This window comes from Geotrypetes seraphini, chromosome 2 (assembly GCF_902459505.1).
Source record: "Geotrypetes seraphini chromosome 2, aGeoSer1.1, whole genome shotgun sequence".
Lineage (NCBI taxonomy): Eukaryota > Metazoa > Chordata > Amphibia > Gymnophiona > Dermophiidae > Geotrypetes > Geotrypetes seraphini.
In genome coordinates, this window is record NC_047085.1 from 483600191 (window position 1) to 483617966 (window position 17776).

A 17776-nucleotide genomic window follows, 5' to 3' on the forward strand; every position below is an offset into this window, starting at 1 on the left:
TCATGACAAGGTGGTCCTTCGTACTCATCCTAAAGTGGTTTCAGAATTTCATCTCAATCAATCTATTGTACTTCCAGTGTTTTTTCCAAGACCTCATTCTCATCTTGGAGAATCAGCTCTTCATACTTTGGACTGTAAGTGGCCTTTGGCCTTCTACTTGGAATGCACTAAACCACACAAAACTGCTTCTCAACTTTTTGTCTCCTTCGATCCAAACAATTTGGGACATCCAATCTCCAATTGGATGGCTGCTTGTATCTCTTTCTGCTATGCCCAGGCTGGACTACATCTACAGAGTCGAGTCACAGCCCACAAAGTCAGAGCCATGGCAGCTTCAGTAGCTTTCTTCAGATCCACTGCTATTGAAATTTGCAAAGCTGCTACCTGTCCTCGGTTCATACTTTCACCTCTCACTATTGTCTGGATTTTTCCCTAGCCATTTGGCCAGAGTATTACAAAATTTATTCTCCTAAGTTGCCAATGCTCCCACCATCCCATTCTGATTAGCTTGGAGGTCACCCATATGTTGAGAATAGGCTGCCTGCTTGTCCTGGGAAAAAGCACAGTTACTTACCGTAACAGTTGTTATCCAGGGACAGCAGGCAGCTATTCTCACAACCCACCCATCTCCTCTGGTTGGCTTCTCTGCTAACTATCTGAACTGAAGAGAATCACCCTGTGCTGGGTGGGAAGGCACTCGCGCATGCGCGGTATGGCTGACTCGAAACTTCTAAGTTTCTACAAGCAAGTCTACTTGCAAGGCTGTCCACATCCAGGCTCCGTGGATGACATCACGCATATGTCCTTGGATAACAACTGTTACGGTAAGTAACTGTGCTTTATGGCTGATCTTTAGAAATATTTAACACAGTGTTCCCAAACTGTGTGCAAGGCACTGCGATGAACTCACAAGGGTGTCACAGAGGAAGACCAGTCCAGCACCTCAACTCACCTTTCACCCAGCAAGAAACATTTTGACCTTTCTCGCACATTGCAGCTTACAATCTTCAAGCTACCAGTAGCTTAAACACTCTGCCTTCAACTCAGAAGCTTTCCCTCTGCTTGCAGCGTCCTACCTCTACGGGAACAGGAAATTGAAGCAGAGGGTACAGCTTCCGGGGCCACCGAAGGCAGTGTGTTTAAGCCTCCAGCTGCCAAAAGATCGCAAGCTGCAGTGTGGGGAAGGGAGAAGGAGGTACCGGTAGGAGAGAAATAAGTGAGAAAACCACCAAATCGGGGAGGAATGGGGAGGAAGGATACAGATGCCAGACTAAAAAAGGGAAGGTAGAGGGGAGAGGGAGAGATGGACCACAGAGAAGGGAAGGAGAGGAGAGAGTTACTAGATTGGAGGGGTGGTGGAGGTGAAAGATGCCAGCCATAGGGGGCTGAGGGAAGGAAGGAGAGGAGAGAGACTCCAGAGGGGAGTAATGCCAGACCAAAGGGGGAGGGGGAAAGGGGCAAGGGAGGGAAAAGAAGGAGAGAGATACCAGAGGGAGAATGAAGAGGAAAGGAAGGAGAGGGAGATATACCAGGTGGTTTTTTTGAGGGGGGGCAAGATGCCAGAATAGGGGAGGGGGGAAGGAACTGTTAGGAATTTCTTTTGAGTTAGGGGCACCGTGAGAAAATTACTGACACACTAAGGATGCCTTGAACCAAAAATGTTTGGGATCCACTGACTAGCACTTTTACCCTGTTGTGATTTATTGACTTTCCAGAAGAGTGCAAGGAAGTTCTGCCCATCAGGCATTGGTGCAAGCAGTAATCCATCATAGCACTTTAAATAATATCAAATTTCACTTTACTATACTATACGTCATATCTTCCAAGCTATACTTGCCATACTATGTTTACCATGCTACGATTGCTCGTGCTATGTCTGCTACACAATGTTTGCTGTTCAGGTCTACTGTGCTAGGTTCTATCATGCTACGTGTCATGCTGTCATGTCATGCTAGGTTAGCCATGCTTGTAATACTGTGTTTGCCATACTATGTTTTCCATACTGTGCTCATGCTATGTTTCATCATACCATGTTTGTTAAATTATATTTTACCATACTTTAACTATGACTGACTATGTCTTACCATGCCATGTCTGCCATCACTTTGTATAAATACACTTTATTATGTATATAAACTTGTAACCCATTTTGAGCTCTTCTGGGAGGACGGGATATAAAACTAAATAAATAAAGTCAGTATGGTTGTGGGATTTATGCCAAAGATGTTCAGCAGATCTGGCACAAGAGTGCAGGAAGTGGATGTTGGAAGTCAGCCAGAGCTGGGGTTTGGCACACCTTACAGAATGGGAGGAGCGAGGGTATCTAGAGCTGAGGAGAGAATGGTGTTATAGGAGAAAACGGCTTCATTGACAGACTTGTATAGCATAGTAGTTGAAGGGAGGGATGAGACAATGGTGGAGAGGGTGCCAGGGTCAATAATAGTCTGAAGGTTCCTATATGTATTAGTAGTGATTGGCCGGTTTGGGGGGGGGGGAAGGGTGATGAATTGTGAACATTAAGAGATGATAGAGAGGGGTAGAGTTGAGGTATAGAAATTGTGGTAGAGCATTTAGTGCGGAAGACAAGGTCAAGGCAATGGCCATTCTGGTGTGTAGGGGTGGTGGAGCATAGCTGGAGATTGAATGATGATGTTAGAGTGAGACACCTGGAAGTGTAGTTGGAGGAATCATCAGCATGAATGTTGAAGTCGCCAGTGATGAGGGAAGGAGATGAGGTTTTGAGAAAGAAGGAGAGCCAGGAGTCAATCAGTGTGGATGGAAAAAAAGGGGCTTATCAGGGGGTCAGTATATGCTACTCAGAGAGGTAGAGGAGCGAAGAGATGGATGGAGTGGACTTTAAAGGAGAGAGAGTAGTGTGATTGAGGTAGAAGAAGGGATTGATATCTACAAGATGGTGAGAGTAACATCCCAACACCACCTCTGCACCACAACTGCACAAGGTATATGTGAGAAAAAGTAGCCTCCATGACACAGGGCGGTAGCTGAGGCATTGTCTTCACGGCAGATCCAGGTCTTAGTGCCAGCAGGAGGAGAGTTTGAGAGATAATGAGGTCATAATGAGGATAAGCTAGTTGGAGACAGAGTAGGCATTCCAGAGGGTGCATGAGAAAGGCAGGGAAGGGGTGGGTGGGAGGAGAGGAACAGAAATAAGATTGGTGACATTGCAGTGTGACATGCATGAATAGGGTGAGGGTTGATTGAAAGGACCGAGATAGGGATTAATGTCCCCAACAGAGAAAAAAGGAGGAGCAAGAGAATACGGATGAGTATGGAAGATGCATTGGGAGAGGGGGGCAATGCCGCGGTTGAGATATACATAGGAAGATTTGGATGAATGAGGGGGAGAAAGTGTTGAAAAAGACTGAGAAGAGGGTGGAGGATAAAAGGGAGGGTGAGGTATTAAATTCAAAAAGCAAGTGATGTGGTGGGGGTTCCGTGGTTTGGGGTGAAGAGAGAGATTGGGGAAAAGTTAGTATGAGGAGGAAGAGGTGTACAGGAGTCATGGGGGGAGGGAATGGAGTTCAAGTTTCAGGTTTATTAATGTTTTGATTAGTCACCTATCATGGTTTCTAGGTGCCTCCTTAGTAGATATTCTAATTTATCAACTTTCCGAGATAGGCATTGACTCCACAGTTTTAGAGTGGTTCTCGAAATTCTTACGATCCCGCTCCTACACTGTTAACACAAATGGAACCACGTCCTCTCCTTGGAAACCGACTTGCGGAGTCCTGCAGGGATCACCTCTATCCCCTATTCTCTTCAACATCTATATGTCTTCCCTGAAACTCTTTCATCTATCTTCCCTTGAAACACTCTACACATATGCTGATGACATGAAGGAGTGTGTGGCACAGTGGTTGGATCTACAGCCTCAGCACCCTGGGGTTGTGGGTTCAAACCCTGCGCTGCTCCTTGTGACCCTGGACAAGTCACTCAGTCCTCCATAGCCCCAGGTAGATTGTGAGCCCACCGGGACAGAAAGGGAAAATCCTTGAGTACCTGATTGTAAAAACCGCTTAGATAACCTTGATAGGCGGTATATAAATTAAAAAAAAAAAAAAAAAATCCTTGTCCTTCTCAAGACAGACTCCAACTTCTCTGAGAACATAATAGCATGCATAACGAAACTCCAATCCTGGTCCCTCACTGTACAAATGAAACTGAACGAGTCCAAAACAAAACTATTCTGGCTCATCCCAAAATTAGAACAGCTAACCACCCTCATCTCACTGCCTTCTGGCGCCCCACTGCAGCTTGAGTTCTCAAGCAAAGTTCTAGACATCATTATTGACTCTTCTCTTTCCTTCAATGACCATCTCAACTCCTTGATAAAGTCATGCTTTTTTAGCCTCCATATGCTGAGGAAAGTGAGATCCTGCTTCCACCAACAACATTTTGCTGTCCTTGTACAATCTATCATCCTCTCCAGACTAGACTACTGTAACTCCATCTATTTAAGTCTAACCAAAAAAAGTCTCCAAAGATTTCAGCGAATTCAAAATACTGCGGCCAAGCTGATCTTCGCAAAAAGCAAATTTGATCATATTTCACCTCTTCTGTCCAAACTTCACTGGCTTCCAGTAATTTCCAGGATTCATTTTAAATGCGCCTGCCTATCTTTTAAGATCTTACATGGCATCCTCCCTCTCCTAATTCCACTATCTTGGAACTCCTTGAGTCCCGATACCACCAGGTCCACCCAAAAATTTTAACTATCCTTCCCCTCACTAAAAGGTATCCGGGAAGATTAGGGAAATCTCTTTTCTTCAGAATCACAGGGCTTTGGAATAACCTTTCTGCCCCACTAAGGAATCTGGGCTCCTTCCAACTATTTCAAAAGCATCTAAAAACTAGGCTAGTCATAAAAATGTAAGGCTCTCTTCCCCCTATACTCAACCTCCAACCCCATTATGCTGCTCCTTCCTTATATTAAGCCTTTGTAAACCATGCCGAACTCTATAATTATGGAGAGGATGCGGTATATAAATTTAAGGTTTAGTTTAGATAATAAGATCTATCCTGGATATGGGAGAGTTTCCTAGGCCTAGATTGGTGAGACTAGTTAGACTTGTGAGACAGTAGTGGTGTGGTCAAAATTGCCTGGGAAATAGTATCATAGGATGAAGGTGAGAGGTAGCTTAGTAAAGTAGACTTACCAGGGAGAGTCTGCATGCAAGAGGCATGGTTATGTGAGCGTTAAGGGCAAGAATGTAGGGTTTAAGTATGGGTAAAAATAAATCTGCTCGCGCCTCACAAGGAAGTAAAGAAAGAAGTTAGCTATAAACTTTAAGCACCTGTTTAAATGAGGAATCAGAGCTCAAGGGAGGGATCAATGGGAGTTAATGAGCAGGTCATGTGCTGAGCAGACTTCTCGAGACAGGAAAATCTTGGGCAATCAAGGCAGAGAAGGATGAGTAGATTAATTTAGTAAGGTAGATGAGAGTCCCCACAAGGATGGAAGGAAGGAAATCATTTCTAGTTAGATAAGTTCAGGATGGATTATCTTTACATAATAGGGAAATACCACTGTCAGCATCAAATACTGCCATTTGCCTTCCATTAGCTCCTTGGGTTTTCATAAAATGCCTTGCTGTCTTTGCAGACTGAGGATGTACATGTTTTCTTTTTTGGATGTTTGGCTAATCAAGAACACATTCTGAGAAGAGCCAAAAGAAACCAGTGCACCGTGCTGGTACTACCCCATCTTAGCTAAGCACATCACTACAATTGGAATTCATAAGAGCTCTGTTAGATATGACTCAAACAAAAGCCTTTCTACTGCAACAGTGTTCTCCCCAGAAATTTTTTCCAGCCTGGTGGCATGAAAAGTAGCTGGGTGGGGTGGGGCCAGAAGGGGAAATTTGGTGGTGGGGAAAATTAAATGTGTACTATTTTTATTAGCTAATCATTATTATTATTTTCCAATGCTCAATATGACTTCCTTTTTTAAGGTTTGACACTTGTGCCAGAATTCTAGAAGTGAATTATTAGATATTTGCCCTCTTTCAAATAGTATAGAGGTTTAAAAAAGGGAAATGAATTAATGAAGTCATTAAGTTCAATCTAGCCATTTATTTCTGCATGAATTTAAACAACTAAAAAAAAAAGAAAAGATAAATATAGCTCATCCAGTCATACAAGAAACGGCTCTACAGCACCTCTAATAATGTTTTGATCACTAGGTTCCTTCCTGAGGTCTCACTGAGGATATGAAATAGATGTGATCCCCACTTCCAGACCTCTTCCACATAATTTAAGGAGAGGTGTTACTGAGCCATATTGAAAAGCCAAAAGAGAGTATGAAGAGAGGTTAGCCAGGGATGCACGAAATTTCAAACCGTTCTTCAGATATGTTAAAGGGAAACAGCCGGCTAGGGAGGAGGTGGGACCGGAGACAGGAAGGGAGTAGTGAAGGAGGAGAATGAAATCGCAGAAAAACTTAACATGTTCTTTTCGTCTTTATTTACGAACGAAGACACAACCAACATACCGGAACCTGAGCAATTCTTCACTGGAAAGCAAGCAGAAAAATTAACATCCATGGAAGTGAGCCTTGAAGACGTGCGCAGACAGATAGATAAACTAAAAATTGACAAATCCTCGGGTCCGGATGGAATCCATCCAAGGGTTCTGAAGGAATTAAAGGAGGAGATAGCGGAACTATTGCAGCAAATATGCAACCTATCCCTGAAAACAGGCGTAATCCCGGAGGATTGGAAGACGGCCAACGTCACGCCCATCTTTAAAAAGGGATCAAGAGGTGACCCGGGAAACTACAGACCGGTGAGTCTGACCTCGGTTCTGGGGAAAATGGCGGAAGCACTGATAAAAGAAAACATCAATGAACACTTGGAAAGAAACAAACTTCTGATAACCAACCAACATGGCTTCTGCAGGGGGAGATCGTGCCTAACTAACTTATTACACTTCTCCGAAGGAATTAGCAAACAGAATGACAGAGGTGACCCCCATAGACATCATATACTTTGATTTCCAAAAAGCTTTTGACAAAGTGCCTCATGAATGACTACTCCAGAAACTGAAGAACCATGGGGTGGATGGAGAGGTACATAGATGAATCAGAAACTGGTTGGCGGGTAGGAAACAGAGGGTAGGGGTGAAGGGCCACTACTCAGACTGGAGGAGGGTCACGAGTGGTGTTCCGCAAGGCTCGGTGCTCGGGCCACTGCTATTTAATATATTCATAAATGATCTAGAAACAGGGACGAAGTGTGAGATAATAAAATTTGCAGACGACACCAAACTATTTAGGGGAGCTCGGACTAAAGAGGACTGCGAGGAATTGCAAAGAGACTTGAACAAACTAGATGAATGGGCGACAAGATGGCAAATGAAGTTCAATGAGGTACAACTATACGATGGGAGGAATCCTATTGAATGAGAGTACCCAAGAGAGGGACTTGGGAGTAATGGTGGACACGTCAATGAAGCCGACAGCACAGTGCGCAGTGACCGCTAAGAGAGCAAATAGAATGCTAGGTATAATCAAGAAGGGTATTACAAATAGGATGAAAGAAGTTATCCTGCCGCTGTATCGGGCGATGGTGCGCCCGCATCTGGAATACTGTATCCAATATTGGTCGCCTTACCTTAAGAAGGATATGATGTTACTCAAGAGGGTTCAGAGAAGAGCAACACGACTGATAAAAGGGATGGAAAACCTTTCATACACTGAGAGATTGGAGAAACTAGGTCTCTTTTCCCTGGAGAAGAGGAGACTTAGAGGGGATATGATAGAGACTTATAAGATCATGAAGGGCATAGAGAGAGTAGAGAGGGACAGATTCTTCAAACTTTTAAAAAATAAAAGAACAAGAGGGCATTCGGAAAAGTTGAAAGGGGACAGATTCAATACAAATGCCAGGAAGTTCTTCTTTACCCAACGGATGGTGGACACCTGGAATGCGCTTCCAGAGGACGTTATAAGGCAGAGTACGGTACTGGGGTTTAAGAAAGGATTGGACAATTTCTTGCTGGAAAAGGGAATAGAAGGGTATAAATAAAGGATTATTATACAGGTCCTGGACCTGTTGGGCCGCTGCGCGAGCGGACTGCTAGGCAAGATGGACCTCAGGTCTGACCCAGCAGAGGCATTGCTTATGTTTTTATGTTCTTACAAGCCTTGAAGGAGACCTATGTGATTGCAGTGCACTACAGTAAAATAAAAAAGTAGCAGATAAAGATCAAAGTGAGAGCTAGGGCAAAAACAGTTTAGTTAAAGATGCAGGTAATAATTAACAATGTAGTAAAATAGTTTATTTTTATTTGCTTATTTCATTTGAAAGTTGCTTGATGTTAATAAAACTTTAATTCTTTATAGTGGGTGGGGGGGAGAGACAGACAACACCTATGTCAACAGTAAAGTTAGAATTGGGTCATTAAATCCAGTGGTGTACCTAGTATATATGACAGCCAGTGCTGATCATTTTTTAACAGCCCCCTCCTCTATATAAAAAAGTTATTTTTAGTAATAATCCATGAGTTACACAACAAGGGTGCACCTAGGAAAAGGCAGCATCTTAAACACTGCAGTGAGCACTAGAACACCAACACACGCATTGTAAAACTAAACAAGCCATATCCTGTATAGTCGATGCTAACAGAAAACCATCTCTTTTTCATACACACAGAACACAGACCCATCCTCGCCCAATATGGAATAATCACAAACTAAAAATAGAAATATGTAGACAAAAGTTAAACTGAACCAAGAAGCCAGACTCTGCATACAATGCAACACCACAGAAACAGTGACATCCCTTAATACTGTGCAAAATATAAAGACAGCAGATGTAAATATGAAAAAACTGATACATAACAATCACCACTTTACAAATTAAGAAATAGAAATAAAACAAATAATGAGAAATAAGAAAATACCATTTTATTGGACTAATCCATTTTTCAATTAGTAGTAACTAGCTTTCAGAGGCCAAATCTTTCTTCAAGACAGTTTACTACTGTTATGGTATCCTGTCCTGACCGAAAGAAAGGGGTTTAGTCCCCCCAAAATTGCCTTATTTCAATTTCCTATTTATAAACTTTAATCAATACAGTTACAATACTACTTGATTCTACATAAAGCAACAAAAAAAATTTTGCTACCTTTTGTCGTTTCTGCTTTAATCTTCTCTTCGCTCTCTTCTTTCTATTCAGCATTTGTCCTCTCTCCCTTTCATGCAGCATCTGTCCTCTCTCTTTGCCCCTTCTACCCAGCCTCTGTCCTCTCTCTCTCTACCCCTTCCATCTACTGTCCACCCTCTCTCTGCCCCTTGCATCCACTGTCCACCCTCTCTGCCCTTTCCATCCAGTGTCCGCCCTCTCTCTCTTCCATATGGCATCTTCCCTCTTGTATGTCCCTTCAGTAAACTGTATATCCTGTTCCCTTTCTCTCTTTTGTACATGATTCATTTCAGCTTCACCCTCGCTCCATTTTTTTGTCTCCACCCCCTCTCCTATGCTCTGGCATCTCTCTCTCTTCTCCTTTCCTTCCTTCCTTCCCACTTCACCCCATGGTCTGACATCTCTATCTCCTTCCATTTCCTCCCACCATGCCATGGCATATCTCTCCCTCTCCCTCCTTCTCTGGTACCTCCTCTCCTTTCTTTTCCTCTGGTCTGGCATTTTATGTCTCCTTAGTTTCGCTTCCCTCCCCCCATGCCCTGGCATCTCTCTACTCTCCTTCATCTCCCCCTCCCACTCTATTATCTGGCATCTCTTCTTCCTGCTTCCTTTCCTTCCTTCCTTTTACCTGGTCTGGAATCTGTCTCCTCCCCCCCCCCCCCAATATGCCCTGACATCTCTCCCTCCATGGTCTGGTAGCTCCTTAACCTTTGCCTCCCTCCCATGGTCTTGGCATCTCTTTCCTCTCCTCTCCCTGGTCTTCCTTCTCCCCTCCCCAATTGGGTGCAGCAGCAGTGCTTCTCTTCCTCCTCCCCAGTTGGGTGCAGCAGCAACATTTCTCTTCCCCCATCCCCCTCAATTGGGTTCAGCAGCATTTCTCTTCCCCCCTCCCCCCCAAAAAATGGGTGCATCAGCAGCAACATTTCCTCTTTCTCCTCCCCCCCCCCAATTTGGTGCAGCAGCATTTCTCTTTCTCTTTCTCTTCCCCTTCCCCCCCACAGTTGGGTGCAGCAGTAGCATGTCTCTTCCCATCCCTCCCATCTTACACACCTGTCAGCAGATTCGCTACAAACTAAGGCAAGTTGTAAGCTTCCCTCCGTTGCTGACCTATCTTCCACAGGCCAGCGATGGAGGGAAGCTTACAACTTGCTGGTCTTACTTGTTTCGGGCCTTCCTCATTGCCGGGTCCTACCATCGTGGAAACAGAAAGTAGACAGGACCCGGCAGCGAGGAAGGCCCGAAGCAAACAAGAGCAGAAAGTTGTAAGCTTCCCTCCGTCGCTGACCTGTCTTCCACCTTAACCTGTAGCGAACTCATGCTCCGGGGCTCTAACGGTAACACTGTGCGTTCCGGCTTCCTTTCTCTTCCTTTCTTCCCTCCCCGGGACATAACTTCCGGTTTCAGAGGGAAGAGAAGTGAAACCGGCACGCAGTGTTACCATTAGAGCCCTGGACCATGGGTTCAAGTCGCTTGCTGGCGTTTAAAAAAAAAAAGTCAGGCATGATTCAAACAGTGAACTTCAGCGGCGATTCAGGCTGTGCCGAGTCAGCCCGGGAAATCCCCAAGCTGGTGAGAGGGTTAAAAAAAAAAAAATGTTGAGCAGCAGCGGCAGCAGGATTTGGGACTGAGATGACAGCCATGCGGTCATCTAAATTAGCCGTGTGGAGTGCCCGGCTAAAATGCACTAGGGAGAATGCTGAATAATCTGGTGTCCACAGAAATAAAATCCAAAATTGTCAGCAGGCATCAGTATGAAACATATTGAAGGTGTTTTGTCACATGACCTCAGTGGCATGCGTAACATCCGTGGCACATCTCAAGATGAGATTAGCTCAGCGGAACTTATACACACAGTCAACACAAGCCACTCACTGACTGCAAGATGTCGTTGTATCAGTTACAGAAGCCCTGTCAGCTCTTTATTCTTTTGGATGGTTCAATCCAATGTAGAAAAGGCATTCTTTTTCAAATTCCATAAATCAAACATTACAGTACTGTTCTCTTAGGCTTCCGTGGCTAGTGTCATGATTATTGCAGTTGTCCAGGTCTCACTGCATCTGGATAGGTAAAACTGACATTTCATCCATCATGCTGTGACTTTCTTCAGGGTATGCTGTGTGTTCTGCAGTTTGTATTTATATATGGGTTCTCTAACCTGATTGGCTGGAGTTTGAGATGATTGAGGCAGAAAAGTCGTTGGTCATGAATTGAATTGTGGAGAGAAAGCCCGTTGGTCACAAATTTGAATTGTGGAGGAAAAGCCTGTTGGACACAATTTTAAATTCAGGCAGAATAGAGGCTGAACACTATGATATAGAGGGAGAAGGCATTTTGTTCTTGGCCCCAGTCCTTTTTGTGCTAAATGTCTTTTAGATGAGCAGTTGCCATTCTTTGTTTATGGAGAGCCCTTTATTTCTATTGAAGTTATTGGAGTGTCTTGCTCTGTTTCCTTTTTGAGTCTTCTCGTCCACCAGTGGTCTTCTTTCTCTAGGACTTTTGTGTTCTCAGATCTAATTGTATGACCAGTGTCCTTGACATGGAGGCCCCACAGACAAACTTCTGTGAAATTGTAAACCATCTGAATAGCAGCCACTCCAACATAAAATTCACCATGGAGACTGAGACCAATGGATGCCTTCCGTTTCTGGATGTAATGATCAGAAAATGGTCAGATGGAAGCCTGGGACACACAGTATATAGAAAACCCATGCATACCAACTGTTATCTGTATGTAGAATCCCATCACTACCCAACCACTAAAACAGGGGTTCTGTGCACACCAGTGAACAGAGCAGAGAGGAGAAATGATAGAGACGTTTAAATACCTACATAATGTAAATACGCATGAGTCGAGTCTCTTTCATGTGAAAGGAAACTCTGCAATGAGAGGGCATAGGATGAAGTTAAGAGGTGATAGGCTCCGGAGTAATCTTAAGGAATACTTTGTTACAAAAAGGGTGGTAGATGCGTGGAATAGTCTCCTGGAAGAGGTGGTGGAAACAGAGACTGTGTCTGAATTCAAGAGGGCCTGGGATAGGCACTTGGGATCTCTCAGAGAGAGAAAGAGATAATGGTTACTGTGGATGGGCAGACAAGATGGGCCATTTGGCCTTTATCTGTCATTATGTTTCTATGTTTCAGTATTCAGAAAGAAAATGATACCCTCCAGGACCCATTTCTTGCTAATGGCTACTAAAACTCATGGACAACCCGACTCATGAAATCAACCACAGCCAACAACCATTAGAGGAGAACACTTCAACAGAACAAATATGGTAGTGCTCCCCTATGTCCAAGGAGTAACAGATTACATAGGGAAACTGCTAAAGAAAACATCAAAATAGCCTACAGAGCACCACAGAAACGTGCATCCACACTCAACATATGTGAAAGATCGATTACCTCTGCTTCAAACCCCTGGTGTGTACTAAATCCCATTGAGTTTTGGCCTGTGCTGCATTGATGAAACTGGACTCACCATAGAGGAAAGGTTGAAAGAGCACGAGACACCACAAGCTATGCAACACAGAGAAATCAGCTGTAGCCCTCCATGTCAAGAAAACTTCCTCTTGACTTGATGATGGAGTTGCTTGCACTTATGCTGTTCCTGCTGTACCAGGTGTATAGATTAAAGAATACTTCAGTATCCCATGTGTCTGGCCTACTTCATATACTGTACATGTAACTATGCAAATATATAACTACATTATGACACCTTTTAAATGAAACGTACTGTACATTTATTCTAAAAAGATGGTCAACTACTATCATGACAATATTTTAAATATTTTTGGATGACCTGCTTTAACCATACCTTTGCTTATGCTTATAGCGATACCACACACCACCTCGATCAAGATCATGTTCAGATTCTAAAGATGATGAAAGCAGTGAAACTCCTCCTCATTGGAAAGAAGAAATGGAGAGATTAAGAGCTTACAGGCCTCCCAGTGGAGAAAAATGGAGTAAAGGGGATAAGTAAGTTTATCAACTCAGATTCTTGAAAAGGTTTTGTTACTCTTTGATAGAAAAATATGGAGCATTATTCATTTTGTGATTTTTGTTGTCCTCATTATCCGTGGTTCTGAGTGAATAGCAACATGCATACATAATCAGTGCTGCTGCTGAATATCTCCTTGGGCCACCGTTACACTGTCCAATTAGTGCATAGGCACTGTATAGATGGAGCTTGGGAAGAGCTGGTGCTTAACTATTTAGCAGTGATATTTAGTCTGCTGACAAATAAGCAGATAGGACAACGGCCTTTTTACTTTTCCTAACTTTATCTGCTGAGCTACCTGGGCACAAGTCTGAATATTGGTGGTGGTTCAGGTTTTGGTGCTATGTCACTGCCCAGAAGTAGCCTGGCATTGACTATCAGGGCTTAAGGCATCCCACAGCTTTCACCAGCTTAATAACTGCTGTCAATAGTAGGCTGAACATCAGCCACCATTAGTTTTATCCGTTTCCGTTTGATTAGAGTCATCATAGCAGTACTACTTTGCCTTATTTGTCCTATAGAGCAAATGTTTTGTGAAACATGAGCTTTCCATTGCTTCCCAAATCCCCTGATATTTTTTGCTATTTTTTGGTTTCTGTGGTAATTTATTCCATTCTAGTGGACTACCTATTAAGAGAGCATGGGGGATGGGTTTACATTAAATGCATTGTTTAAGCAATGGGTCATGCAGTATCTGAGTTCCCGCTGACCTCCAATGAATGCATTGGCTTATAAATTCATAAAACTATATTGAAATATTGAAGATCGTATAACCACTCAACAACCTCAGTGTTCTCCCCAGAAATTTTTTCCAGCCAGGTGGCATGAAAAAGTAGTCGGGTGGGGTGGGACAGGGAAATTTGGTGGTTAGAATAAGGTCATTAAATCCAGTGGTATACCTAGTATATATGACAGCCAGTGCTGATCATTTTTTAACAACCCCCTCCTCCTACATAAAAAAGTTATTTTTAATAATAATCCATGAGCCACACAACAAAGGTGCACCTAGGAAAAGGCAGTATCTTAAATACTGCAGTGAGCACTAGAACACCAACACACGAATTGTAAACTAAACAAGCCAGATCCTGCACAGTCAATTAATTTTGTACAGTCAATGCTAACAGAAAACCATGTCCTTTTCATACACACAGAACACAGAAACACCCTCGCCCAATATGGAATAATCACAAATTAAAAATATAAATATGTAGACAAAAGTTAAACTAATGCAACACCACAGAAACAGTGACACATGTCCCGTAATACTGTGCAAAATATAAAGACAGTAGATGTAAATTTGAAAAAAATGATACATAACAATCACCACTTTAAAAATTAACAAATAGAAATAAAACAAATAACAAGAAATAAGAAAATACCATTTTATTGGACTAATCCATTTTTCAATTAGCTTTCAGTGGCCAAATCTGTCTTCAAGACAGTACAGTATACAACTGTTGTGGTATCCTGTCCTGACCGGAGGAAAGGGGTTTAGTCCAAAAGAAATTTCCTTATTTCCATTTTCTATTTATAAAGTTTTATCAGTACAGTTACAACACTATTTGATTCTATGTAAAGCAACAAAAAAAATTATTTCTACCTTTTGTAGTTTCTGCTATAATCATCTTCTCTTCGCTCTTTTCTTTCTATACAGTGTTTGTCCTCTCTCCCTTTCATGCAACATCTGCCCTATATCTTTGCCCCTTTCACCCAGCCTCTGCTCTCTCTACCCCTTATTTCTACTGTCCACTCTCTCTGCCCCTTCCATCACCTGTCCACCCTCTCTCTGCCCTTTCCATCTAGTGTCTGCCCTCTCTCTCTTCCATAAGGCATCTTCCCTCTTTTTATGTCGTTTCAGTAAACTGTAAATTCTGTGCCATTTCTCTCCTTTGTACATGATTCATTTCAGCTTCATCCCCTCTCTATTTTTCTGTCTCTACTCCCTCCCCTATGCTCTAGCATCTCTCTCTTCTCCTTTCCCTCCTTCCTTCCCACTCCACCCCATGGTCTAGTATCTCTATCTCCATCCCTTCCCTCCCACCATGCCCTTTCATCGCTTTCCTCTCCTATCTCTCTGCTCTGGCACCTCCTCTCCTTCCTTTCCCTCTGGTCTGGCATTTGTCTCCTTAGTTTCCCTTCCCTCCCCCTTGCCTTGGCATCTCTCCCCCTCCATTATCTGGCATCTCCTCTCCTTCCTTTTTCTCCCTCCCTCCTTCCTTCCTTCCTTTCCCCTGGTCTGGCATCTGTCTCCTTCCCACCCATGCCCTGACATCTCTCCCTCCATGGTCTAGTATCGCCTTTCCTTTCCCTCCCTTCCATGGTCTTGGCATCTCTCTTTCCTCTCCTCTCCCTTCCTGGTCTTCCTTCTACATCCTTTCCTCTCTCTCCCCAATTGGGTGCAGCAGCAGTATTTCTCTTCCCCCTTCCCCCATCCCTTCTCACTCTCCTCCACTGCTCTTTCCCCTTCCCTCATCTACTCTCCTCCTCCACTGCTCTCCCCTCAGTCCTGCTGCAGCTTTCCCTCTTCCATTTTAAATCCGGCAGCACTCTCCTCTGTTCCCAATCCAGCAGCACCTCTCCCTCTTACCTCCCTCCACCACTCAGCTTTAACAGCACCTCTCCCTCCCCTCTACTTCCGTTTCCCTATAGACTAGCTGCAGCACCTCTCCTTTCCACCCCCAGGGCCAGCAGCACCTCTCCTCTCCAACTAACAGGGCTCCTCTCCCTTCTTCTCTGACTAAAAGCAGTACCTTACCCACTCACCTCCCAGGTTCATCGGCACCACTCCCTCCTCCCGATTAAAAATCTCTCACTGGCTTGGGGATTCCCCAGCCTGACTTGGCACAGCCTGAAGTTCTGTGTTCGACTCCGGCCAAAGAAAGTAAAAAAAGAAAAAAAAAAACCCAGGCAATTTTTCAAACCCTCCCCGTAACAATAGCCTGGACTATCAGCAGCACCGCTCTCTCCTTATTGTAATTTGCCTGACTTCTACTGTAGCTTTAGCGAGTCAATTCCCTCTGCTAGGCCGTCCCGCCTCCGAGGAAAAAGGAAGTTGCATCATCGGAGATGGGGTGGCCTAGCAAAATCCCTAAGGCTGCAGAAGGGAATTGACTCACTAAAGCTATGGCAGCTGTCAGGCAAATTACAATAAGGAGAAAGCGGTGCTGCTGCTAGTCCAGGCTAGTGTTATGGGGAGGGTTTGAAAAATCGCCTGGTTTTTCGGGGGGGGGGGGGGGTTCTTTTTTTACTTTCTTTGGCCGGAGTCAAACACAGAACTTCATGCTGTGCTGAGTCGGGCTGGGGAATCCACAAGCCGATGAGAGGGGTTTTTAAAAATGTTTGAGTGGTGACATCGGCAGCAGCAGGATTCACCACTGCGATGACAGCTGGGTGCTCACCTAAATTAGCCAGGCGGAGCACCTGGCTAAAAAGTGCTAGGGAGATGCATGCTCAAAGCCGGCAGAGGCAGGAAGAAGATCTTCAAGCGGCACCGGCACGTCCTGTGGGCTGCGTGCCGGTGCCAGACGGGGGGGGGGGGGGGGGGGAGCGATGCCGGTTCTCGTGCCGGTGCCAGACGGGGGGTGAGTTAAAGTTGGGCGAGAGGGGGGTGCCGGTTTGCGCGGGGGGGGGGGGGGTGTGCCGATTCGAGCAGGGGGGGGCCTTTGCGATCGGGGGGGGGGGGGAGCTTCAGAGGGTGGTGGTGAACGGCACCCCCTCCGAAATGACAGAGGTGATCAGTGGAGTGCCGCAGGGCTCGGTCTTGGGCCCGATCCTTTTCAACATCTTCATAAGGGACTTGGCTGAGGGGCTTCGAGGTAAAAAACACTATTCGCCGATGACGCCAAACTATGCAATGTAGTAGGCAAGTACACAACAGACAAAAAAACAGTGCCTGTCGATAACTCAATGCCTGACAGTATGGTGCACGACCTACTCCTTTTAGTCTTTAAGACATTAAAAAATAATACTCCAGCATTTATAGATAGACTTCTGATTCCATACAGTTCGCCTAGAGTTCTCAGATCATCCTCACAATCTACCCTATACGTTCCCTCTTTAAAAATCATTGGTACTCGCCGTGACTTGATCTTTTCGGTTACTGCTCCAACAATTTGGAACTCACTCCCTCTTTATTTAAGACTTGAACCAGACTTGCAAAAATTTAAGAATAGCTTAAAGTGTCTTCTTTTTAAAGAAGCCTTTAACTAAAAGGTTTTTTTTTGTTGTTTTTTTTTCTGGTTAATTCCAATTTTCATCACCCTTCATCAAATTAAGATCCTCATCCCCTTCCCTTTTGACTTTTCCTCTGTTCTAAATTTTTTCCCCTCACCTTCCTAATGTACTACCCTATTTTGGTTATTTTATTTTAAAATTGTATTTTTCCTTCTTTCCTACCGTTTCATGTGGTATGTCACCCCAGTTTGTTTTTTACTTTTTAAAGTAGTCATTCTTAATTTTAATGTATTTGTGATTTTTTTTTTTTTTAATTGAATTTTATTGCCTTTGTAAAACGCTTTGTAATCTGAAAAGCGTTTAATCAAATATTATAATAAACTTGAAACTTGAGCGCTGGTCCAGGTCCTGGCAACTAAGTTTCAATACCGAAAAATG

The 17776-nt window shown here is 44.0% G+C and overlaps 1 protein-coding gene across 4 annotated transcripts in view; it reads left to right on the forward strand.

The window, feature by feature from the left end:
- The window catches only part of NKTR (natural killer cell triggering receptor), a 293873-nt gene that overhangs the window by 211340 nt on the left and 64757 nt on the right, over positions 1-17776 (forward strand). For all 4 annotated transcript variants that reach the window (XM_033931783.1, XM_033931786.1, XM_033931785.1 and 1 more), the window contains one exon: positions 12998-13143. In XM_033931783.1, coding sequence (XP_033787674.1) covers positions 12998-13143 — 146 coding nt within the window. The remainder of the gene's footprint in view (positions 1-12997; positions 13144-17776) is intronic.